The 27,502-nt window shown below is 38.0% G+C and overlaps 1 protein-coding gene across 2 annotated transcripts in view; it reads left to right on the forward strand.

The window, feature by feature from the left end:
* ddr1 (discoidin domain receptor tyrosine kinase 1) overlaps window positions 1-27,080 on the forward strand; it is a 39,690-nt gene extending 12,610 nt beyond the window's left edge. The window contains exons 2-19 of one of the 2 annotated variants that reach the window (XM_079895908.1): window positions 4,266-4,418; window positions 7,168-7,270; window positions 11,782-12,010; window positions 12,107-12,254; window positions 12,381-12,483; window positions 13,892-14,078; window positions 15,830-16,079; window positions 16,914-17,027; window positions 18,016-18,063; window positions 18,768-18,928; window positions 20,289-20,490; window positions 21,044-21,157; window positions 22,673-22,968; window positions 23,118-23,245; window positions 23,793-23,990; window positions 24,083-24,347; window positions 25,437-25,586; window positions 25,677-27,080. In XM_079895908.1, coding sequence (XP_079752034.1) covers window positions 4,322-4,418; window positions 7,168-7,270; window positions 11,782-12,010; window positions 12,107-12,254; window positions 12,381-12,483; window positions 13,892-14,078; window positions 15,830-16,079; window positions 16,914-17,027; window positions 18,016-18,063; window positions 18,768-18,928; window positions 20,289-20,490; window positions 21,044-21,157; window positions 22,673-22,968; window positions 23,118-23,245; window positions 23,793-23,990; window positions 24,083-24,347; window positions 25,437-25,586; window positions 25,677-25,817 — 2,934 coding nt within the window. In that variant the 5' untranslated portion in view covers window positions 4,266-4,321 and the 3' untranslated portion in view covers window positions 25,818-27,080. The remainder of the gene's footprint in view (window positions 1-4,265; window positions 4,419-7,167; window positions 7,271-11,781; window positions 12,011-12,106; window positions 12,255-12,380; window positions 12,484-13,891; window positions 14,079-15,829; window positions 16,080-16,913; window positions 17,028-18,015; window positions 18,064-18,767; window positions 18,929-20,288; window positions 20,491-21,043; window positions 21,158-22,672; window positions 22,969-23,117; window positions 23,246-23,792; window positions 23,991-24,082; window positions 24,348-25,436; window positions 25,587-25,676) is intronic. The other variant, XM_079895909.1, reaches the window with a different exon arrangement.
* The last annotated feature ends 422 nt before the right edge of the window (window positions 27,081-27,502 follow it).

The following is a 27,502-nucleotide window of genomic DNA, read 5'->3' on the forward strand; positions in this document are numbered from 1 at the left end:
TTTACAGCTAGACTCATTTCCTGAGTTTTATATTATTCTGATGGTTTTTTTCCTTCTCATTTAGCCTACACTCAGGGTACTTTTTTGTCACTGCCAATAGCAAACCATAAATATTTCTTACAGGCAATTAAACTATATTTCACACATTTCTGTATTAATGAAAATGGGATGATTTAGCCATTTTTTTAAACTTTCATATTAGTGAAAAACATCACGTCATTACATCAGTCTCAGCATTATTTCAAAGGCAAGTCAGTTCATGTGGTCGTGTTTGTAACTGCCCTGGAGCGAGGATTTATCCATGCAAGTACAGTACAGCTCTTATCTTCAATGGGGAAATACATCTACACAACTGTTTATCGATTAAATATCAAATCAGAAATAAAAAAATAGCAACACTGAATCATAAATTTTGCTTCATAAGCTCGAATAATGCCAATAGAGGTAATGTGCATGATCATTCTAGAGTAAAAGAACACAATTAGCTCATAACTAAGGGAACGTTTACATGACAACGATATGCTTAAAACGGAGAAGTTTTTCCTTTGAGTTTTCCCCGTACAGATGACACCATTGTCAAAACGATCCCCATTCACACAGATCCGCGAAAACGACTAAAAACCCTGTATTCTGCTGCCAAGACATTAGATGGCGATGATGAAACACTATAGACTCAACATGTAATACGCATGTGCATGACGTCATAGTCTTCAGAGATTTGCATTTTTGTTGTTTACACGGAGACCGGTTTCAAAACTTTTTGCATTTTCAGGTATCTAAAACGCTGTTGTCGTGTAAACGAATGGACCAAAGCGCAAAAAAAGTTTTACGTGTTTAGTTTAAATTAACACAATTAATTACACTTTTAAAAAGTTTTCCTTTAAAGTTCGTTTTAAATGAAGTTTTGATTGTCTTCTGGTGAGCACACTTATTTTAAGTTGACTAGTAACATACTAAAGCATATAAAGTACTTGATTATAATTTTAACTATACAATGTTATTCAATATTGCATTTAAAGTTCATATATTTTAAATGTACTAAATTGCAACGGCATTACAAATGTGTTATTACGAATATATTTAAATACATGATATGCAAATTTCAATAGAAATGACATTTAAAGTATATTTTACTTTATTTCTGTCACATTTTGTCTATGTTTAGTTTTATTTTCATTGACTTGAGTTTCCTTTGTCCTAGTTTCCCGCCAGTCTTTAGTTACCATGGACATTCATGCAATCAATAAAACTGTTCATCATTTAGTTTGTTATCATTGTATATTTAAGTTCCTCCTTATTCAGCTCATGGTTAGGTATTGTTCGTGTGTTACACGTATCATTTGTTATAACCTTTGGATCTAACTGTGTTTGTTTTATTGAATAAAGACTGCTGTTATTTGAACCTTTTGGAATCTTAGTCGTCTTCATCGGACTACTATGTTACATTTTCAAAGACCATAGAATTATGAAATTACATAAAGATGTAGGCTACTTAAGTTTTCCTTACGTGGGTCAAAAAGGCATTCTAAAGTTCATCTAATTGCATTAAATTTAAATGCCCAGAAACATTAGATTCCATTTGCACTTAAGGTTTGGTCTGTCATTTATTTAGTCAGTATTTTATTTTATTTGATAAGGTCACAGTTTAGTTTTTTTAAGTTTGACTTGAATGACGTAATGTTGCAGCTTAATAATAAAGTTACCAGCCAACTGGTGACTAACTATTTTGTTTTCTTGCCAAAGTCACTTTTTTATTCGAATTGGCGCTAATTTTGGACTAGAGTCTCTGTATTTTGTTCTCACTCTCTCTCTCTCTCTCTCTCAATCATTTGGATTCGGTTAATTAAAATTGTTGATGGGTTGCTAAGGTTACGCAACAGCGATTGCACTTATTGTCAACAGACGTGAGAGGATTCGCAATGCCAACTGTAATAAACTCAAACTTGGGTTACAATAGCGAATTATTTGGCACACAAACTGATATCTCTCTCCCCCTTTCTTTCTGTTTTCCCTGGATTTGGAAACACTTGCAGTCTGTGTGTGTTGGCCACCGCCTGTCTCAAGCTCAGGACAGCTGCACTGGCTGCTGCGGACACACACACACACACACACACACACACACACACACACACACACACACACACACACACACACACACACACACAGAGAGAGACCGTATGTTGAATATGACATGCACACACTAACGCACAGTCCATTAAGCTTGGGTCTATTACATGCATGCCTTGTCTACACCTCTTTTCCACACCTCCTTTCAGATTCTCCTACTCTCTTTGTCCTTGTGTCTGCACAGCTGTGCATCAGCTGTCTGTCTCTCACAGACCCCAGAAGCAGCGCTGTCACTCCGCACGGGGACAGCTGCCACCTCACACACACACACACTCACAGAGACCCCTCATTCCATGGATTTGTAGGACGTGCCGCTGTGAAAAACACATATACAAACACAAATCACATTCACTGAGACCATGTTGTTATGGGGATGAAATAACTGTAATGCCAGATGATGCTGGAATAACAGCATGAGTGTGTGAAAAAACTGTAGCCTACACTACAGTTCAAAAATTTGGAGGCCGCGGTAAGATTTTTAAAAATGTTTTTTAAAGAAGACTTATGCTCAACAAGGCTGCATTTATTTGATCAAAAATACAGTGAAAACAGCAATATTGTTACAATTTAAAATGACTTTTTTTCTATTTTATTATATTTTAAAATGTAATTCCTGTGATGACAAAGCTGAATTTTCAGCATCATTACTCCAGTCTTCAGGGTCACATGATCCTTCAGAATCATTCTAATATGCTGATTTCTTATTATTATCAATGTTGAAAACAGTTGTGCTGCTTAAAGGAGAACTCCGGTCAATTTTAACATTGAGCTCATTTTTTTGTAAATTTGGAGTGCTGTCAGTACAGAGAACAACGACAAAAATCGGTGTTGCCTACACTGTGTTATCCTCTTTTTAAAATTTGCACCCTGTTGACTTCAATGGGGCAAGTTTTAAACCTGCTTTTAGCCTCTTAACATCCTGTTTTCAGTCGAAGTCCACAGTAGTCGATTGTCGAGTTCACGCGCGTAATCATAGGTACTAAACCTATGCACGTGAACTCGACAATCGACTACTGTGGACTTCGACCGAAAACAGGATGTAAATACAGGTATGTGCGCTGGCTGAATAAACATCATTTTTATTCATATCTTTCACATCTACTGCAGTCAGATTCACCCGCGTTCACTCTGAAGGAATCACTCACATGGCTGGGCACTTGTAATGACACATCAAGGATGTTAAGAGGCTAAAAGCAGGTTTAAAACTTGCCCCATTGAAGTCAACAGGGTGCAAATTTTAAAAAGAGGATAACACGGTGTAGGCAACACCGACTTTTGTCATTGTTCTCTGTACTGACAGCACTCCAAATTTACAAAAAAATTAGCTCAATGTTAAAATTGACCGGAGTTCTCCTTTAATATTTTGTGGAAACCTTGATAATATTTTGGGGGGATTCTTTAATGAATAGAAAGTTCAAAAGAACAGCATTTATTTGAAATAGAAATCTTTTGTAACATTATAAATTACTTAACTGTAATTTTTGATCACTTTAGTGCATCCTTTAATGCGGTATTAATTTCTATAAAAAACAACTTTACTGACCACAAACTTAGGAACGGTAGTGTATACATAAAGTTGAGCTGTGTTGCCCTTGCAGGAGACGCAAATTTGAATTTCTTCTCCTATATTGGACTTGTCAGTTAAAATTTCTTTTTTTTGTTTGTTGTTGTTGTTGGTGGTGGTGGTGGTAGTGGTTTTTAAATGTACTAAAAGTACCTTTACATGCAAACTCAAATCCCATACTCACAGAGAAGGGGTGATGTTAATGGATAAGATGGTGTGCTGTGTAATTTCTTTTTCTACATGTGGCTTTTGGAATCACAGTATGTTGTGTTTGGGAGAGCTTCTAAGACTTGATGGACCACCAGTGTAAATAAAGTGATATCAAGTGCATAAAATCCAACAGACTTCATCAAGTGGAGATCAGTGGAGATTCCCCTCATTACACGCTATGACATCATAACTGACTGAGATCAAATTTCACCCCGAATCAAGTAATAGTCATGACAGCACATTTCCACCAAAACAGAACCAATTAGAACAACATCTTAAGTTTTCCAGCCAGGTATTCCTATTATTAAATAATATTAAAAAAAACGTAATGTAATCATTTTCTCTCCCTTTCTCTCGTCCTCAGGTATGTCTGTTGAAGATAGTTCAACTCTGGACAGGTAACCAGGTGTCACTGTTGCAATGGCAACACAGATGCTGTCGTTGTTGCTTGCCCTCCTCATTGTCCTCCTTGTTTCCTGGACAGCAGCACAGGACTTGGATTGGCATTTTGACTCCGGTAAGAATGCTCTTAGTTGTCATAAATCACAGCTAATGTGAGAAACACCCATTCTCAGTTTATTGAACTGTGGTTTTGTGATCAGATTGTTCAGACCCTGAGGATGTGTGGATCCTCACAAAGTCCTAAAGTCAGATTGCCTATGATCAGTCTTCTCCTATGTCTTTATTCTCTTCTAGTCCACAGTCTTCATCTTTTCTGTTTGTTGGGGTTTCTAATGTGTTTTTAATGCCTATGAAATGTCATTAAAAGCCATTATATTCAAGCCCAGTCTCTGAATGAAGGCATATGATCCATGTGTATGGGCTGCAGTGTTTTTCTCCATGACCACTTACTGATAGTTAATCATATAATAAGCTGGAACGTCTGCATGTACAGCTTGCCAGAGACTGAGAGAGAGAGAAGGAGGGGTGAGGCAAGGAAAGATAGTGGGGGAATTAATTTAAATGTAATGAATACTGATAGATTAGTTTTTTTTGCATTCACTACATGCGTTTATGCACCATTATACCATTTTTTTTCTAACATTTTTCACACACACCCTCTTTCAGACGCCCTGCATTAGTGATTTTGCCCCAGCGCAACTATTATTTTTAGTGAGAACAATGTGTTTTCTCAGGAGAGAGAGATGAATGTGGAGGTGCAAATAGATCAGGAGCAGAAAATGACTGTATTCGTGTCACCAAGATCGGCGTTCAGTGTCGAAACTAGAGAGCATCTGCTTATAATCTTAAATGACTGTAAAGCGCAGCTCTCATCTGCTCTATATTAGCTAGAGATGTGTGATGGACAGACCAAGAGTCATGGAGAGAGTTTGGAAGAGAGAAAGCATTTTATTGGCAGCAGGTTGATGATGTAATGAAACAGGCACCTGTCCACTGTATGTGTGTGCGCGTGTGCGTGTGTGTGTGTGTGTGTGTGTGTGTGTGTGTGTGTGTGTGTGCGTGTGAGGGTCTCGCTGGCTGGGCAGGGTTTGTTTTCCAGCCTCTGCATTCTTATCTCATGACTCACTTTACAGCAACTGAGTACGTCCCCCCCAAAACCTCACCCATCACCCCCAGCTTCAACACACACACTGACAGGCACACCCTCTGAACTGACACACAGGCAGGACTGACATGTGATCCGTGCGGATGATTTCAACACTGTGTTTGTGCCAGAATATTCCTCTACTGTCCTCATTTCATCTCTTTATTTCTTTTTGTCTGCTCCCTGCACTACATCTGTGAGGAATTGCTGAAGCAATTCCAACAATGCAGCAATGCTGCTTTGGTATTTTTGTGAGAATTTGACATTGTGCCGTGTATGGGACTTCATTTACCTATACTGTAAGGACAAAATGCCCCAAGGATTTAGAAAAATCTGATAAAAAAAAAAGTTAGCATGTTAAAACAAGTTTTGCACACTGAAATTCCCAGTGAAGCCCCCATTTTATTAGTAAATGTTGGAGAAAGACCTTCTTTATTTTTTATTCTTTTTAATTTATTCAAAAATTAAACTCCGAATGGAACATTTAATAAAACTAAAGTTGTCTGTATTTTTTTTCTCATGACATATCACCCATACATGGGACACTGTCATTCATAAACAATGTTAAACAAAAGCCTATAGTTATTATTTTTTCTTTCCTAAAAAGGAATTGAATTGAAATATTTTAATCCATTAACTCAAGGGAGTTTTTACCCCCTCCTAAGATATAGTGGAAAATTGCAATTCAGTAATATTGTAAGGGTCCTATACTCTGTGACTACATGTCAGAAATAATAATTTGAGAAATTAGGTCTTAAAAATATTGTTATATTTCATTTATGTATTATGTTAGCTTTGTGTAAAATATTAACATTTTGCAAAATCTGTTTTCTTTCAAATTTCTAGTTGGACCCTCAAGCATTTCGTTTTGGAATCCCAGTTTGAAACCTTCTCAGCTCTGACACGATTTATTTGATTGATTGATTGATTGATTGATTGATTGATTGATTGATTGATTGATTGATTTGATTGATTGATTGCCTTTTTCTTTAGTTGATCAGGGTAGGTTTTTGGTGTGATTTAGTCTGTGATGATTATTATCTTTATAAAAAAAAATAAGAGTAGGAGTGCATGGCATTTCCATCATTAGGTTAAAAAAAAGCTTGGTAAACATCAGTTTTATTTTAGTATTAGTAATAGTATTTTGTAAAAGTTGTACTATTATGTATATTTAAATGATACTAAATAATTACCATTACTAAACAGGCAGTATAGGTGAATTGGAGATGCTAAATTGTGCTGTGTGGTGTGTGTGCATGTGTCTCAAGACCTGTCAATCTACCACGGAAAAATCATCACCAAGAAAATTCATGAACAGTCTCTCGCGTATGCCAAGAGACGGCCCATAGAATCACCAAGAGTCAGATACAACTGAAATGGTTAATGATTAAATGAATATATTATTATAGAATTTATTCATATTTTGAAATGGCTTTTATTTTTTGATGTTCATTTTTCATTTTTATTTTAGTTTTAGTAATTTTGTTATGTGCTTTTGATTTTTTTATATATATATTATTTTTTCTATTATTGTTACTATTTTTTCCATCTAATATTTAGATTAGAATTTTTTTTTCAGCTTTATTTCAATTAACAAACAAAAAGTTTCAGTTAACAATAACAACACTGCTCAGAATAAGTGTTCTGTCACCATCCTGACTCTTCATGATGAGTTTGTGTTCAGGGTGCCTGTCTGAAGTGTTTCTTGTGCATCACACAGGTAAGTGTCGCTATGCTCTGGGGATGGAAGACGGCACCATACCCGACTCTGACATCACCGCATCCAGCGCCTGGTCTGACTCAACCGAGGCTAAACACGGCAGGTGAGCACGAGCACATGATTTCATTTCACACATCTTTTACTCGTTGCATGCATGATAAAATATTCTCACTCTCATTTTGTGTTTGTGTGATTTGTGGTTGGTTGTTTGTGTTCGTGGGCTCTGTGAGGCTCATGAGAGGACGTGATTAGGTTACATGAGATGTCAGTAATGGAGCGTGTCCTGATATAGAGCATTAGGTAATGACATTACAGCACTGTCTGTCTGGACGAGACTCACATGCTGCTGAATACAGGCCAGTACCACACACACACACACACACACACACACACACACAGACAGTAGTAGATGCAACACACACATACACATATTCTATCCCCTTACACTAACCCTACCCCTAAACCTAACCATCACAGAAAACTTTCAGCATTTTTACATTTTCAAAAAAAACATCATAACATTTATTAGCTATTTTCCTCATGGGGAGCCAAAAATGTCCCCACAAGAACAAGGATTTCAGATATTGCCATCTTTGTGGGGACATTTTGTCCCCATAATGTGGGGTTTACCTGAACCACACAAACACACACACAACAAAAAACAGCCAAAAAAACAAGCTCACCATAGGTTAGCATCACCATCCCATCCTGAAAGGTGTGTGTGTGTGCTAGTGTGTGTGTGCGTGTGTGTTTCTGTCTTTTGGCAACACGCAGATCATGTGGTTGTTATTAAGTCCACATTCTGTTTAAGACAGCAGTGGGATTTTGAACGGAGGGGAGAGGAGCTTACAGGAAAAATGACGCAAGGGAGAGGGGGATATAGCCTTAAACGGGGAATAAAGGGGAAAGAGGGTTTAGAGGAATGATGGAGTGCTGAGAGGTGCTGAAGATGGGATTTATGATGGGGATATAGTGGTTTAGGGGTGTGTGTGATGTTTGTATATTTGGGAGGGTTCTCACACACATGACCTCTGAGAGAAACAGCTGTCTGACAGCATGCTGAAGACCAAAAGATACAGTGAGAAAAAGACAGAATGAAGAGGGGCTGCAACTAACAAGTATTTTGATAATTGATTAATCTGTTGATTTTTCCTCCAATTAATTAATTTCAGTTTCAGATCTGGTAAAATGGTACGTAAACCATTGTTTTTCAACAGGCTTTAACAGTTTATAACTAAATATGTATTTTTTATTACTGGAAGCTGACTGTTGTGCTATATAAAAAACAACCCAAAACTCTTCAGTTTTAAAGGAGCAACACAGATTAAATTACCAAAGTATAAACAATATGACAGAAAAACAAACTCTGTTAACTGGAATATTCTGCAGGAACAAACCTTATTTGCTGCTTTGTTGTACTTGCGATTTCTGAAACTGGGTCTGGACCAGTGATGCGCGGGTCAATGTATAAACAAACCGCACCCGACCGACGTTTTCAACTAACCCGCCCGCAACTCGGACCGCAAAAAACGAAAAAGAAAATATTGTACCCGACCCGCTTCCTGACCCGCATTTTTTTTTAAAGTATAGCTATAATGCTCATCGTAGCTCTTAATATAACTTAATATTCTAATTTTGTCAAGAATTATAAAAAATCGTCAATATAAGCTCATAATTTGTACTAAAATAGTCTAAATATTTAGTTTTAAAAACAATTTTAAAAAGCTGGCTATGTCTATTTTGATGTTTCTGCGCAAGTTCAGCAGACAGTGAGGTTCGGGTTTGTTCCGATCAGAGCTCGTGAGCGGAGAGCGCATTTCTGAATATTCCGCTCCGCTCATGGTCGCTCGCCCAACCCAGATGGCCTGCTGTTTCGAAAATATGTGGAATAAGGGCTGCCTCCGACTATTTTTTTTTTCTTGTCGACTAGTTGTTCATTTAAGCCATTCGTGGACAAATCGCCCCTTTATATTAAATTAATTACTTAAAAGGCTAGCCTACAGGAATAAGCGTAATGACCGCACGCTTAAAGCTTGCCACAAAGAACCGGTTGAAGTAATGATTATGAATGTGTCTAAATTAGCAAGGAGACATTTAATTGTTTAGTAATAAACTGGTGTTTTCTGTGTCGCTGCAAAGATGAAGTTGACAATGCGGAGATTGCGGACTCGCCATGAACGCCAGAGAGAAATGTATACATTTCATATGGATTAGCCTACGTAATCAGAGTATAGCCTATTTATTTTGGTTTGAATATTTTCGTTTAAAAGTAGACATTTCAAGCTTTCTGTAATATATAGCCTATATTTATCAAATCTGTGAGGCACAAGTTGAGTTTCGGCGCCCTCCAGTTCACATGCAGTGATCGCGTACCGGCGCCTTATTTTGTCTGCTATATATTTGCTTCTTATTTAATAAATACGGGCAATTGATTGATAAAACATTGATCAAAATTAAGATACAATTTATACAAAACGAAAATCTTTTAAAAAGAGTTTTCTATAAAACAAAACTTAATGAAGTCGTCAAAATCATGTTTTACCAAAAACAGCGCCGTTGCTAGGAGGGCGCCAGCGCCTCTGCCTCTCAGCGCCTCTGCCTCACGAGTGGATGATAGCCCTGAAGACGCCTAGCAATGATATACCTTTAGTGGTAGTATACCTTTAGTTAAGTTATCGCAGCGCGCTAAGAGACAATGTTATCGGAAAATGCAGCAGGTATATTCATAATGGAGATTCCAAAGCTCTCTTCTTTGGTCAGAACCATGGAGAGCGATCGCGGATTTACTTTTACAATGCAACACAATATTTAAAGAGCATCAAGCTATTAAAATCTATATTATGTATACGCACAGATAATATAACAGTAGGCTATATTAGTCAATATTTTTTTTATTAGGTTAAGCAGTGATTGGATAACGTTTTTTTATTTTATTTTTATTTAACGTTTTTAATTTAAGGCCCACCCACAATTGGTCTGGCTTATCCAAAACTGGAATCCTGGCGCCGTGCCTGGTTGGTCGTGCCAGTTTTGTGGTTATCAAATGTGCAAATAGCATCGCAAGAAGTAGCCTACACATGACAAAGCCAGCACTTTGGTCATCATCTTTCATTATTTCGGCAAATGTCTCCCACACTTTGCTCTTTCTATTTGTGTATAATTTTGCGGAGCTTCCACTCCCCAGTCTTCACCTTTTCTCTTGCCGCCTCCATCTCTACCTGCAGACTGAGCTCGTGCGTCATCTTCGCGCCAGTTATTCAGCCAATAAAGTGTAAATTAAATTTAAAACGTATTCATAGAAAATTGTGTCTAGAACTATATCAATTACAAAGGTTTAATTGGCATCTTTATTTCAAACGACCCGACCGACCGCGACCCGAATATCATTAAAAATATTTTTGGATGACTCGTAACCGCGGGTAACCGCGGGTGACCGCAGGCACCCGCTCATTTCGGATCAACCCGCGCATCACTGGTCTGGACTGATAATTTTACATGAGAGTAGTTTAACAGTCTCTTCACATGTAAGTGTCCTATTCGTTGTCAGAATAACATTTCAGTGAATTAGACTACATTTTGTTTTTGAAAGGGTCTGTGAGACTGATGCATGTGTCTTTATAGCTCTGAGGTCATGGTGAAGATTCAAGGGTGAATCAGAAATGTCTCAGACTGGTCTCAGTTTCTCGATCTCAACTGTGTCTCAATGAGGTCTCAGTGAGGTGACAATATCCACACTTCACTGGAATATCGTATTTCAGGTGCAGTTCTCTTTGTGTTTGAGTGTTTGTGGCCTCGGCTGTCTGTCATCAGTGTCTCGTCACCTATGTGATAACAGTAGCTGAATGCAGAGGCATTCAGTGTTGTTCTTTCTATTATGAGTGAGTGTTCTTTCTATTATGAGTGAGTCTGTACTGATAATGAGCCAGTGGATCGCTCAGGCCATTACGTGTGTCTGTGAGTGAAGAAAGTGTGCTAGGAAGTTTAAAAGAGAAAACAGCTTAAATGACACATAGGTGTGTGTGTGTGTGTGTGTGTGTGTGTGTGTGTGTGTGCGTTTTTTTTGGCAGGAAATGGCAAATTGTGATTTTATTGGTATTGTTTTGTTTTGTTTTGTTTTGTTTTATAGATTCGTTTGAGAAAAAGAAAAAATGGGAAGAAAAAAAATCAGCTATTAAAACCTGTATTATCTGAATATTTGCATTGTGATGATATTTTCAAGTATTTGAACATGCTAAATTCTCATTACTGTAACACTGAAAAAGTTTATATACATTTTAAATGATTTAAAGCAAAGAATTTCATTTAAAAATGAGTTTTGTAATACAGCGAAAGAATCAGTAAAGAGAATCATCGTCATAATGTCACAATGCTAAAAAGAATAGTTAATGGTTAAAATTTTGTTTATGTAAAGTATGTTTGTTTTGTGTGTGCTTTCATGAGATTCACACATTTAAAAGTATGAAATATAATTGTACATTTTTAATTCATGTTACATCTCTAAATGTAAAAAAAATGTCTCTCTGTAAAAACTCGAACCCACACCACTCCACATGAGCACCAAGGCTCTAACATGTCGAGCATGTACATAATACTTGTGTTTGTCTCTTGTCCCAGGTTGAGTACTGGAGAGGGGGACGGGGCGTGGTGTCCGGCTGGTCCGGTGTTTCCCAGCGGCTCAGAGTACCTGCAGGTGGACCTGCACAAGCTTTATTTCCTGTCTCTGGTGGGCACGCAGGGACGCCACGCAGACGGGCTGGGGAGGGAGTTTGCGCGTAGTTACCGGCTGCATTACTCTCGTGATGGACGACAGTGGATGACTTGGAAGGACCGCTGGGGACAGGAGGTTTCTAACCCTTATGTGAACTATCACAACAAACCTCTGTCAACAGAATTTAGATCTTTTGTATGTGACAGTTCTTCTATGTTGTTTTTGTCTCAGGTGGTGTCAGGGAATGAGAACACATATGATGTGGTCCTGAAGGACCTGGGTCCGCCCATCATAGCACGCATGGTGCGCTTCTACCCACTGGCGGACCGTGTGATGAGCGTGTGTTTAAGAGTTGAACTCTATGGTTGTGTCTGGAAAGGTGAGTCTCACACGTGACAAGCAATCCATCATCCTGATCACACACTCATCTACATTACATTCACTGCAGGCATTTTCTGCAATGGAATGGTGTTTCCCATTGAGTGATGTGCTTCTTCTCTGTTAGACGGACTGAAGGCGTACACCGCTCCTGTGGGTCATGCGATGAACCTGTCAGGCTCGCCTGTCTACCTTAATGACTCCATCTATGATGGCAGTAAAGAGGCAGGGTAATACACACACACAACTTTTTCTTCGAATTGAATTTTTTTAAGAATGTAATTTCATACTCCCTGCTAGTTTTCCATGTCTGCATGAGAATACTACATGTGTGCTACACATATTGGTAACTAAAATGATGTAGAAACCACCAAATTGCATTTTAAAGGCGCAGTAAGCGATTTCTGAGAAACGCTGTTGCAGGTGGATTGGACCGAGCACCACAACACACTTGTAGCCAATCAGCAGTAGGGGGCGTATACACTGAGAGTGAGCAAGAGGGAGATTTGAAGAAAGACTGTAGAAAGAGCTGAGAGCCTTAACAAAAGAGAAAAGATCAGAGGAATGTCACTAAAAAAGGAAGGGTTATGGTCAGGCAAGAGTTTTAGGACCCGCGTTAATATTAGAAAAGCTTTCCAGCACTGGAGAGACCTGAAGGCCTGAAAACCAATGCAGATGTTGCGTTGTTTCTGCTACATATGTGAGTAACATTGTTTTTTTCACAGAAACATAAACTTTATTTTTGTTCATTCATCATCTTTTTTCTTTTTTTCTTTATCAGCTTTATTTTTCTCAAAGCATTATTTTGTTTTGCTTCAGCTATGATACAAAGACATCATCCACTCTTGCATTGCGTGCTTGTGTATTTTGGGGGGCGGAGAAATGAAGGGAGGGGTGTGTTTGGGTTAATGATCTCAAATATCAACAGTGTTTCTCAGAAATCGCTTATTGCACCTTTAAAATCATTTCATCATCAGTTGTCTCTCAGCAAACAACAATCTAGTAGGTTTAAGTAAGGATGGGTATTGTAAAATTCCCCTGGGAATGAATGAATGAATGAATGAACGAATGAACGAATGAATGAATGAAAAGTGGTAAAGTGGTTAGACTACACTGGTTGCTTGTTTTTGATTTGCTCAGAGTTGTTGGAATCAAGACTACACAAGTTTAGAACTGTAGAAGAATGCACATTCTAATATCGATAACGAAACAAGACATTTGATTCAAATATTGTAAAGAAAAACACGCACAAAGAACCGTTTCTCTGTTCCCAACCCTAATTTCATGCTGTGTGTCAAAAACAATCAATTGAGAACTTGCTGAGTTAACCTTCTCAATTCTCACCTGGTCCTGTCGTACTTAATTTTCTGTGAGATATGTTAGTCCAGACCCCTTTTTCATGTATGTATGTGTATCTGTCAGGTGGGGTTGATGAATATTGTGTAGAAACATTCCCAGATGTGTTTTAATGGAGCAGAGATGTTTGCAATAGCTAAGCTAACGTTTGACACTAGCCAGATGTGTGTGTGTGCATGGGAAATTCCAACATGTATGTGAGTACATACATCTGTGTGTATGTGTGTGCAAATGGCTAATGCTACAGACTTCACATCTGTAATGTCTCTCTCTTCTCCGTAGGATGATGTTCGGAGGATTGGGCCAGTTGTGTGATGGTGTTTTAGGTGGGAATGATTTCATGGAGAGTAAAGAGCTGAGAGTGTGGCCAGGATATGATTATGTGGGCTGGAATCGTGATTCCTTGGACCAGCCCACTGTTGACATTGAGTTTCACTTTGAGAAAACACGGGTCTTTCACACCATGCAGGTTAGTGTGTATGCAAACAGCTCAAAATATGTTTGGTCACACTTAAAATGTCTTAATGTCATTGCTTTAGATACAAAAAATTCACAGCAAATGAGACTAGAAGGAAAATGAAAAGACATTTTCTCATGTCTTTCCAAACCTGTATGACTTTCTTTCTTCTGCGGAACACAAAAGAATGGTTTTAGTTCGTACAATGAAAGTCAGTGGGCGTCAAAATGACATTGGACTCACTCACTGACACTGGACAAAACAAACATTTTTCAAAATATCTTCTTTTGTGTTCTGCAGAAGAAAGAAAGTCATAGAGATTTGGAACAACATGAGGGTAAGTAACTGATCTGCTGTTTATCAAACTCAAACTACCCACTATGCTAGACGGCAAAAGCTATCCCAGAATTCATCTCAGTCAGTTAGTAGGGCAGTAATGAAGCTCTGTCTCGTAAATCACCCTCAGGAGTCTGTCATTATCCTTCAACCCTTTAATGAACATTTGATTTGTTTTTATTTGTCTTTTTGCCTGTGGCTTTGCATTTGTGGTTGTGTGTGATTCTGAGAGGCATCCGAGTGTTTTGTTTTCCAACAACACCACGTAATTAATTCTGTTATTTGTTTATTTCATGTATTGTCATTTTTTAAGGGTCTTTCTGGCCAGGAATGCTGATTTGTTTGTACCACTTCTGACTTCATTCCTTTATCTCTGACATAGCACAATTCATAAATGCCATCATTATCCCATGTTGCCTTGTTTTTCCTGCGGTTCCCACTGTTTCAAAAACATCCGCTCATACTCGCTTCCTTTAAATCTCGCAGCAGATTCCCAAAAGAGACATGAGAAATAGGACCAGAGGCTCCATTAAAACAATTCCCATAACAACAAGCACTTGTTCACGTGCCTTTGTGAGGTGATTTATGTCGCCTCCCTTTGCTCGCTCTCCCAGACCTTTGTTTAGAGTATTTCCATCTGTATTCCTGCAGTTTCAGAATACCGCCAGCCTCACCGGCAGTTTTCCTCTACAAATCATTGCCCCCCTCCCCCACATTGGTTCAGGTACTCCAATGCAAAGTTTGTCACACACTGAAAAAAAAAATGGTGTAGGATTTACTTTAAAACAGTTCTCATTCCGAATTTGCCAGTAAATTTCACAAAGAAATTGCAGGAAACGCATTGAATCAAACATGCAATTATAGTAGAAAGACTGAAATAATATCAGTAATCTTTGTTTTATGTACAACTTTGAAAAATATTTTTTACAGTGCAGTCCACCCACCAAAGTGTGCTTACTTGAGGATATATATATTGTATAGTGTGTGTGTGTGTGTGTGTGTGTGTGTGTGTGTGTGTGTGTGTGTGTGTGTGTGTGTGTGTGTGTGTGTGTGTGTGTGTGTGTGTGTGTGTGTGATGTATGAGGTGTCACCATGATGGCTTCGGCTACACTTTAACCTCCGCTGTTGTGCTGGTTTGTTCTGAAACATGTTTCATGTGTCAGTGAGCGTTTGCACACATGTGCGGAGTTAGACGTTGACCTAACAGCACCATTAATGTCTAACCTGTCACATTATATATGTTCTTGCCCTCCACCTTTCATTCACTCCCTGTTTATTTTCTTTTTCTCCTCTTCTCCCATTTGTGGAGTAATAACATCCGTTTCCTTCTCCCTGATGCCCTTTATTTCCACTGCTCCTTATTTTTGTTCCCGGTAGTCTTGTAGTGTCTTATTGCAGATTGTTGTTTTTGAATGTCTCTGTTTCAGGTGCACAGTAATAACAGACACACTCAAGGCGTGCGGGTGTTCAGCGAGGTGGTGTGTGAGTTTAAGGCCAGTCTGTTGAGCCCGTGGGCGGAGCCTGCGCTCAGCCTTCAAGTGCCGCTGTCCGACCTACACGACCCTTCGTCCCGCACCATCTCACTGCCACTCGGAGGACAACCGGCCCAGATTCTCCGCTGCCGCTTCGCTTTCAGTGACCGCTGGCTCCTCATCAGCGAGATAAGCTTCTACTCGGGTATGAACACACACACACCTGACCTCTCGCAGCAACATACACTGGCTCATTAATAATTTATGTTTTACTTTGAAACTTATTACATGACTGTTTATGAAATGGATAAATACAAATATAGATTTTATTTAAAGTGAGAAGAAAGAGTGTCTTGCACAGCTTTGTAGGAAATCGTTCTATTATATAGTTTGGCGGTCATTATATAAAAATATTTGACCACGATCAGATGCAATTCAGGGAGTTTTTCAAAGTCATGTAAAAACCGTTTTTAAAACATCTTAAACCAGCCTAATGTGGGGGTCTAAGCAGGTCTATTTGTCTCCCAGCCTTGTCAAGATGGTGCTATGCTGGTTTAGCATGCTAAATTAAAAATCCAGCTGAGACTAGCAAAAAACAACTTTTTTCAGCATGAAAATTAGTGGAAAATGTATGATCTTTTGCCGCAAAGCAAATATTAACACATCATTCGAAACATAAAACGTGTCGACTGCTTTTGTTTTCTACTCATCCTCAGTGGCTTCTTTTTCTGACCTGCGTGTTAATGAATTTTAGCTCAAGTGTGCTAGATACCAAAGTAACTAATTTCTGACAACTTAGTGACATTTCAGTGTGTGACCTTGAGTTCTGAGCATCCAGAATATGAGCAGTATATAAGCATTACAGTAAGCCTCAACAACAACTGAGAGAACGTTTTTTGGAGAGAAAGTGAGACTTTGTGCTCACACTTGTTGGGTTTGTAGATAAGAAAGTCTAAATTAGGAATATTCATGCTTCATCAGAGATAAAGCCTGCTTATCTAATTCTTTCTCCATTAACATTTCTTTGTCTTGCCTCCAGTGCCGTTTGAGGATGGATCTGCCCTTCCTCCTCTCCCTTCCTCCAGCACTCGTCCAGTCAATGCCACTTCTCCTCACACCCCCAGCTATGCAAATGGAACCAGCAGCCCCGCCGGTGAGTCGGACGCATGCCAACCTCACCGCATTACGAGTGTGTATGCAACGCACTGCCGTGTGACGTTTCCATTAGTGCTAATAGTTAGGATTGGAACAGAAAAGTTTAATGTTTTCAGTTCCTTAATGATTCTCCTAACAATACTTTTATTATTTTTAAGGATGTACCCCACCCCAATAATTTGTCCAAAAGATATAGTAAAAGTACAATACAAAAGCAATGCTACTTCACATATTTAAATGTTTACGTGTGTGTGTATAAATAAATGTTATGTATATACATATATATATATATAAACACACACACATACACATACATGTATTTATTATTATTATTATTATTATTATTATTATTATTATTATTATGTAGTTATTTATTTTACAAATTTATACATATTTAGTGCTTGGTTCAGAGTATAATTGTAATAAATTGTACTTTTAGGCTATTATTATATCATATATTTACATTATTTTTCATTAATATACACAAACAAACACACGCACATATATATACAGTAAATATATAATATAATAATATAATAATATAACAAATAATAATAGCCTAAAAGTACCATTTATTACAATTGTATGACTAAATATATAAAATATATATAAATGATATTTATTTATATAAAAGTATATTTATAATATACAAAATATAAATACTTAGGGGCTTTTGCACCAGGTAGTTCTAGGAACTTAGTTCTAGGAGCTAGCCACCAGGGGGGTTCCCTGAGAACAAATGGTTCCCTTAGGAACATTGTTTTCTTATTGGAACTAGTTCTTGATTTCCAATCTTATTCATGAGGTACATGGGGGAGAATTGGGAAAATTCTGCATTTTTACAGGCTGAAAAGGCCTAATTTCACCCCATCTTCACAGTCCGACCTCGCTCATCTTTCAGCACTCCCATGTGTCTCTGCCCCTCAATCACCCACCCCACCTCTCTAGTTCTCCCTCTTCTGACCTGTCCATCCTCATTTTTCCAGACCTCTTCATGAACATTACTTCACTGCTGCCCAGCAGCATGCCAACAGGTGAGAGAGAGAGAAAGAGAGAAGGACGAGGGGAAGAAAAAGTATCGTCTCCATGCTTATTACACCGCAGATTTTTACAGCATGTTTTCTAGCACATAGGCCTTTTATAATGTTTCCCTCTAAATTTCTTTACATTTAAAAACTCTGTCCTCTCATACTGTAAAATGCTTTGAGAATGTATGCTTTGGGGGTTTTGTGTGTGCATGAGTACCCATTTTGTAACCTAAAGAGAAAGTTTTTATGCATGATTTGTTTGACAATGCAATATTGTTTTGAGTTAGTGTTTTATATAGCCAAGCTTATAAAGGATCTGTTGTGAAATTCATCTAGCTGTCCTTGTTTTTGTCTCTCTTTGAATTAACTTCAGTACCCTCAGTTTTAGGAATGTGCCCACTCTCACAGCTCCTTTACTCCCATCAAAGCTTATTACTGCCCCCCAAAACAACAGCTGCCTCCTAAATTTACACACAAACACACACACAGTGTATAAGAAAGCAAGTCAAATCACAAAAAGTGTGTTGATTACCATGAAGGCATTTACAGCACTGAGATTAAAAGGTGGCTGTAATGGACAGATAAGCTTTGGTTTTACACTCTAAACACTCTGTAGGCTATAAATGCCTTGTTTATGGTGTTTGTAATCATTTCAATGTCAGATTAACATACACACGTATTCATAAATCTGTCGTGTATCTTATTAACAGAGTTCTCTGCCATCACTCTGAGGGCGGGGTTACCTGTGGCCAAAGATGACAGCAGCAACACGGCCATCCTGATTGGCTGCCTGGTTGGAATTATTCTGCTCCTATTGGCTGTTATAGCTGTCATTCTATGGAGGCAGTACTGGAAGAAGCTACTTGGCAAGGTGTTTTTTCATTATTGTGTTCTACAGTGTATTTCTTTTTCCCCATGTTGATGTGTTTCCTATTATATATTAGTTTGTTCCGGTCCTTGTATCTGATTGGTTGAACAGCGTTCCAGGAGCTCTGATATACACTGGGACTTTTCACTGTTTGTATTACTCCACTTGTCTGTGTTTGCACGTGGCGAGAAGTGACTGTCTTTATGAGTGAGTCATTTACTCATTTGTTTAACTGATTGATTCAAACTACTATTTAGTGGGTGAAAAACAGAATGTGAAAAGAGTAGTATGTCCAAATTCACAGCAATTATAAAACAATAGGCAAAAAGTACCCAGATGACTTACTACTACTGGAGAGATTCTGAAGTGTGCATCTGATAGACACTTTACTATCCCACAAGGCCATAGATAGTATTTGGTAATGGCAGTGAAGGGACGCGACTGATAGGTCACATGATAAGGACAACATGACGATGTAGAACGTATGGATTATATTCACACTACACACGTTTATACTAGAACAAACTTTTTTAAAGGTTGCAAAGTAATTACAAGAAATATGTCAGAGAGTATGTGATTTTGGATGCAGTTATTGAGTCATTGAATCATTCACTCAGTTGATTCATTCAACACTGAGGCAGCGTTCGAAATCGCACACTCTCATTCGCCATGTTGTCGTTATCATGTGACCTATCAGCGTCAGTTACGTCGCTTCACTGCCAATCCTCTCCTGTGGCCTCATTGGATAGTAAAGTGTCCATCGGATTCACACTTCTGAATCTCGCCAGAAGAAGTAGGTCATCCAGATATTTTTTGTCTGCTCTTTTATTAGTACTGTGAATTCAGACATACTTCTTTTGTCACATACTATTTTTCACCTTCTATATAGTAGGGAAGTATGCTATTTTGGATGCAGCCTGATTAATTTATCAACGAATCAAGTAACTCTTCATGAATGAGTCATTGAATCATTCAGTCAACAGATTTGTTCAAAAACACTAATTCATTCAGGAACGCCACTACCGTGAGACACACAATTGTTGATTCTGCTTTGGCTTTGTTTGGAGCTATTTTCATTGGTGGAGAAAAAAATAGACAAAGTAACTGGCAGTTTTGTGTATTAAATATAAATTACACCGCATAAAAGGTTTTTGTGTTTTGGACTGTAGTAGAAAAGCAAAATATTTCTGTAGTTTATCCTTTGACAAATTTTCTCAATAGAAAACTATAATTTATATATGAATTTATCTGTTAAAACATTTAGGAGTAGACTAGAATAAAGACGACTAACAGACATGGACGACATGCTACAAAACTCCAAATTTGATTTCATGGCTCTTTAATTTTGTCTTTACGTATCCAGGCCCAAGGCAGCCTCTCTAGCGACGAGCTGCGGGTTCATCTTTCGGTTCCATCGGACAACGTGGTGATCAACAACACTAACACGCACACATACTCCAGCCGCTACCAGCGCATACACACCTTCCCCGACGACAGGGACCGAGAGGGAGAATACCAGGAGCCCAGCACTGTACTGCGGCCCCGAGAGCAGCGGGACAGCACAGGTGACACACACAAAACACACTGAAGCATTCACATTCCTCTGTCAGTAAGTGCACAGGAACCAGGGTTACCACGGAGAATGAACAGCCAAAACGACATCAGAAAAAGTACTTTAGTACAATCCACATCCCAGACACAAAGAGCCACTGTCCTATCTGACAGAGAAAGGAGGGATATTTTATTTCACTCAAACTCCACTTGTACTCAAATGTTGTTTTTTTCTCCTGCCACAGTTGCTTTCATGACGAATACTTTCATTGTGTGATTGTTTTCATATATTAATTAACATAAATGAATGCCTCAGAACAGACTGACCAATGAAAAGATAATTAACAGCCTGCGTCATTATGGATGATAACACTGCCTGCTGTGTTTGTGCATCTCACATGTAACTGGTTTGCTCTGTCACCCCTTAACGGCCCTGTTGTTTGTGTTTTGTTGTGTCGTCTCGTGTTGTGGTTTGGTTGTGTCGTTTTTGTCATGTGGCGACTGCTCACACTGTCGTACCCTTCGTGGACTTGTGTGTCCGTGGGATTTGTGTATGTGTCCTCCTAGCACTGCTGTTAAACAACCCAGCATATCATCTCCTCCTGTCTGACCTGACACATGGCCCCAACAGGCTGACAAACTGCCACAGCCAGCAAGAAAAACCCCAAAACCTGTCCCAGGGTAAGAGAGAGAGGGTTCAAATTGCCCTAAGAAAGGGGCAAGGGGTGGTATCCTCCCCAGTGAGCAGTTAAAGTCCCCTGAACTCTTAAAGGTAACAATTAGAGTGATATAATGGCCCCAGAACAGCACAGAGGGTATTAAACATTCATTAAATTACGTTTCTGTGACTTTTATGTCCTGGTTTCACAAACAGGGCTCAGACTAATATTAGTTCATTTAGGACATTTAAGGAGCTTTTATAAACTCGCCTTAGAAAAAAATATTACTGATGTGCATCTTGAGACAAAACAATGGCACTAACATATGCATTTAGTCAAACATGCATTTTAGTCTGGGACTAGACTTAAAGGCACACTATGTAATTTTTCGCCACTAGAGGTCGCTTATTCAAAACAAAGACGTAGCTTGATGACGCCTTGATTTCGCAGAATCATGGGAGTTGTTGTCTTCACCTCTACAGTCGGTGGAGAATACGACGGGACTCGGGCAGAAATTATATTCATGGATGACCGGTATTAATGTTACAAAAGCCGTTGGAGCGGAAAAAGGTCGTTGGAGCGATTGCTAATGAGAGACGAGCGCAACACACGACTCGAGAGCAGTGGAGCTTTTATTATGCCGCAGACGCCGCTTCCACTTCTACCGGTCATGCGTATGTGGGGTAACGCAGCGCTGTTTTATCATATTAGATATATTGGAGTGTGTTGAAAGTTGTTATAATGCTACTCTGTGCGTTCGCTTAGCGGCTACTATATTAGACACTTGTTGCACACTGCAGTGAGCTAGATCGATATTAGGCATGGTAAATATGGTACTCGCGGTAAGTCAAGAAAACAAGATTTAAACAAAAAGACTAACTTTGTTGATTCGTTTTCTGTCGATGAATGTATCCAAACAGTTGCTCATCTGTCTTATAAAACACATAATATACTAAAGCGTCGTTGGTGTTTTCATGGTTTCTACAAAAAAAAAAAAAAAAAAGGGTAACGCAGGTATTCTGTCATTGATAGGCGACACAGACACGGTTCTTGTGCTAGTTAAAACTGCTTATTTCTCTGTATTTAGACATCTTTAGAAACATTTTGGATAATGTAAGTACACAAATCAACAACATATATAACATTGTTCTAGTGGTTTTTGAATATTTTAATCAAAAAATCTTACATAGTGTGCCTTTAAGCCTTGTCTGTGAAACCAGGGGTAAAATATTTAAACTAATCTTTTGTTAAGGAAGATCACATTTATAACTGTCTTGGAAACTTAAAGTCCCCAAAGCTGAAGAAAGGATATTGTTTTGTCAGAGATGAGGTACTGTAGGGTGTGTGTTAGTGTTTTCTCACTGTCTTCTGACAGCAGTCTAAAGCCGTACATATCACAGTATGCATGTAATGTCTCATCTCCAGTGTATGTGAGTGTTTAAGTGCATGTGTGCGGTTCATAATTACTTATTATAATGTAAGATGGCTGATAAGCTCTCTACTATAAGTTTTTCTTTTGTACCTTTTTTTCTCTCAGCATGTGCTATTGACATGGTTGATAAAGGCCTACTGATGCAGGAGGGACCGCCTCCTTACCCTGGAGCTCCGCCCCCTGGTTTATCAGGGGCTCATTATGGAGAAGCATCAGGAGGCGGGGGGAGTGTTCCTCATTATGCAGAAGCTGACATCATCAGTCTGCAAGGCGTTAGTGGTAACAATACATATGCAGTTCCCGCCCTCTCAGCCACGCCCACTGATTGCCCACCATTGCCTGAGTTGCCACGGGAACGACTTATATTCAAAGAAAAGCTGGGAGAAGGACAATTTGGAGAGGTACAACTTTGGATTGCATAAACATTACAAATTCCCACTCCTCTCTTAGCTTTATGGGATTCTTTATTCATAAACCTTTTTGTGTGGCCTAAAGCAGACTTTTAATAATATTGTTCCCTTTATTCCATATTTATTGTCTGCTTCCTTAGGTTCATTTGTGTGAGATTGAAAACCCCCAGGACCTTGCAAACCTTGAATTCCCGTTTAATGTCAGGAAAGGACGCCCTCTTCTGGTGGCTGTGAAGATTTTACGGCCAGATGCTTCAAAAAATGCCAGGTAACTGTACATGTTGTCAAATGTACAATTAAGATATTTATAAAATAAATACATTTTAAAAACATTTTATATTTTAAATTAATTCAATTTAATATATATTGTATTTTACAAAGATTATATATATATTTTTTTAATGTTACTTCATTTGACCTTACAAAGCAAAACATTTTTTAACTTTTATTATTATTTATTTTTTTGTAATTATATGCTCCCTAACTTTGATTTTGTCAGATAAAACTTTTTCAATTTTTATTTTAGATTTAGATGCAATTGCAATTTTTTCTCAAACTGTTCTCAGTTATATATATATGTATATGTATATATATATATATTTATAAACAGATAATTACAATATAATAGTTTGAGGTTGTTGTATAAGGTCATATTTTTGTGCCAAATAATCAGATTTGTTTGGAATAGTTGTTAAACAAAATCTGCTGTTTTGTAATATTGTAATAATCTCAAATTCTTCATGCTTCATTTTCAAAATGTTCTGTCCTTTTCCCTTCTCTTATTACTCATTCTTTTCATGCTCTTCTTTCAACAGGAATGATTTTCTGAAGGAGGTGAAGATCTTATCTCGTCTGAAGGATCCGAACATAATCCGCCTGCTGGGTGTGTGTGTAAGCAGCGACCCATTGTGTATGGTCACAGAGTACATGGAGAGCGGAGACCTCAATCAGTACCTCTCCCATAGAGTGTTGCTGGACAAGACTGGACCTTCACATAATACACCAACCATCAGGTACACGCACTCACACAGAACAGGACGACGACAATATCAAGTAATGATGCACCTAATATAAATGAAAGGCTAAATCTCTATCTCTGTCTCAGCTACCCAGCTTTGATCTCCATGGCGAGTCAGATCGCATCAGGAATGAAGTTCTTGTCGTCGCTGAACTTTGTGCACCGAGACCTGGCCACACGAAACTGCCTGGTGGGTGGAGAGAGGGGCGAGGAGGAGGAGCGCGGTGGAGAGCGTCCCATAAAGATAGCTGATTTTGGCATGAGCAGGAACCTCTATGCTGGCGATTATTACAGGATACAGGGACGAGCTGTGCTGCCTATTCGCTGGATGGCATGGGAGTGCATCCTCATGGTAAGAACACACACATCTGTAACTTGGCTATAATAAATAAATGAAAAAACAGGAATATTAGTGACAAACTTTTTTATTGATTAGTTTGATTCATCCATATTGCTATAATAAAGATAATATATTGAATTACTTAATTTAGGCTTATTTATAAATATTTATTATCAGCTTTAATATATTTTTTATAAAGAAATATAATATATATGACATTTTGTATAACAGTTTTTTATTCATTTAATAAATAAAATACAACATTTATAATGGGGCCCAAAAAGTCTGTGACCACTGTTTTTTTTTTGCATTACCATAATAAAGATATACTTATGTATTAAATGTATATTTATTAATTCATTGTATTATAATATATTTATTATTAATTGAGATATATTCATTTGCTTCATTTGTATGTATTCATTAATCATTATATTATCGGACTTAATATGTATTATCTTATAATAAAGGAATATTATAACATTTTGTACATCTTTCTTTTAATTATTAATAAATAAAAATATAATATATTAAATGGGGTCCAAAAAGTTTGCAACCACTAGTTAAATTGCTTCATTTTTTCTGCATTACCATAATAAAGATATATATATAAAATGTATATTTGCTAATTCATATTTATTATCAGACTTAATATTTATTATCATATAATTATCATATAATAAAGAAATACAATATTATATTATTATAACATTTTGTAAATATTATTAATAATTAATAAAAATAATATATATAACGGGGTCCAAAAAGACTGCGACCACTAGTGAAAATGCTTCTTTTTTTTCATTACCAAAATTAATAGATATTTAATTACTTAATTTATATGTATCAAGTTGTATTTTTTATAATTTATTATCATACTTATTATATTTGATATAAAATGTGTATTAACATTTATCTGTTCAAAGGAGCTCACATGCTTACTGTCACAAATCTTAAATATAATTTTAGCATATTTCTTTTTTGGACCCCACTATTTAGTCACATAAGCAACGTGGTGCCCTTCATCTCAATCATTTTTTTTTTTGTGTGTGTGTGTGTGTGTGTGTGTGTGTGTGTGTGTGTGTGTGTGTGTGTGTGTAGGGGAAGTTCACCACTGCAAGTGACGTGTGGGCATTTGGTGTGACGCTGTGGGAGATGTTGAGCGTGTGTCAAGAGCAACCGTACAGTCACATGACCGATGAACAGGTCATTGACAATGCAGGGGAGTTTTTCAGAGACCAGGGCAGACAGGTATGTGTATATTTTCTAACACTTATTACCCCTTATGAAAAAAAAAAAAAGTGTAGCCAAACACTCTCTCTCTCTCTCTCTCTTCATCAGGTGTACCTGTCTCGCCCGGCTGTTTGCCCACAGGGTTTGTATGAGCTGATGCTTAGCTGCTGGAACAGAGACTGTAAACTACGGCCTTCCTTTGCGTACATTCACTCCTTCCTCACCGAAGACGCAATGAACATGGTTTAGAGAGTGACGGAGATGAAGAGAGGAAGAATGTAAGAAAGTGTGTGTGGACCACAGACAGGTGGTGTGTTCTTAAGCAGACACGGCTAAGCACTCTTATGTAAATTGGTGTCTTTTTTTGATGGGATGGGGCGAAGAAAAGCCGCAGGTTCGGTGCCCCTTAATGACCCACTTCTCATCCCTTATCCTGAACTTATCAAGCAACATTTTATCCCCAACTCATTTTTAGGCTCACTGTTCCCTCACTATTTATACTTGCCACATCACTATTCCACAGTATTTGGTTTCACAGAGCTCACATTTCCCAAAATGCACCACATAATTGGCATTCCTCTCTTTTATACGAATATGTAAATGGTTCAGTTCTGATGACTAAGCTCTGACAATGTGCTAACAGGATACAGGAATAATATGAAATTGATTTGGGGATAAAATGCTGCTTGGCCTCTGAACCTTAAATCCTGGTCCTGTTACATGTATCAAAACTGTCTTTTCATTCCCTGAACGCTGAATAGATCTCAAAACATAATCGTAGGGACTGGTGGAGGGTTTTTCTAGGTAGATGACAGGCAGCACAAAAGCACACGGCTCTACAAACTGTCTATTTAGTCGTAGTTCTCTTCAGGCAGCATTTGACAATTTATTGATTATGCATATTGAAACATACTATAGAAGAAATACAAAAATAGTTTTTTCTACTTGCATATTAAGTAATAATAGTGAATAACATTTTAACAGTCTAACTTTGCTACCATTTGTGGTCATGTAGAAAATCTGAGGATGTATCAGCCAGTTTTTCATGTCTTTTTTGTGGTGGAGGGTAATTCATCATCACTAAACATTAACATTGAGTGGACGTTTTCTTTTCAATTATATGAAATTAGGTTTTGTTGAATCATTGTAACGGTGGAAACCCAATGGGGCAAATTCATGAGTCCTTAGACCTCTTGGAGTTCGATGAACGTCAAAAACGAATGTTGAAGAGCTTTCAGTGTTTTCAAATATGACACAAGGTACTATAGTTATGTTCAACAAAAATAGCTGATGTGTGAAACAGGCTTATGACACGATCAAATTGTGGTCAGTTATTGGATGGATATTTGTGACTCCACCTCCTGTCTGTCTTCATATAAATGGTCCCTTTAGGCTCATTCACACCTAGGATAATAACTTTAATTGTTTAATAATCTAAATGATATGAAAATAGGGAAGTCCACACCAGAGCTCTAACTATTTAAAAAAAAACTTTGACAGCCAATCAGAATCCACTCAAGTTCGAGCATTTAAAGGAGACATATCATGCTTTTAAAATGTTCCTTTTTACATATAAATCATACATTTGTAGTCTATATAAAGCGGAACTGCAATGCTTGGGTCTGAATTCCTCATTATTATAGCTCCACAGGCCCCTTTTCTACCCCTTTTCTGATGTGCGTCTGAGAGCAACTCGTTTTGGTGCGGTCTCTTTAAATACAATTGAGACACGTCATACCCCGCCCCCTCTCCAGTTTGCAGAGGTTCAACTCCACCCCGTTCGGCCATTTTTGTAGTTTAATAGCAGAGATAGGATTATCTAGCGGCACAGAAACTTTTTATTCACACGTTATTAACAAAATGTCAACAACGGAAGACTTGTCCAGCCAGCCTTACATGTTCGAGCCAGAGTCGGAGCCGGAGCGAGATGAAAA

The sequence above is a fragment of the Squalius cephalus genome (assembly GCF_949319135.1).
Source record: "Squalius cephalus genome assembly, chromosome: 15".
Classification (NCBI taxonomy): domain Eukaryota; kingdom Metazoa; phylum Chordata; class Actinopteri; order Cypriniformes; family Leuciscidae; genus Squalius; species Squalius cephalus.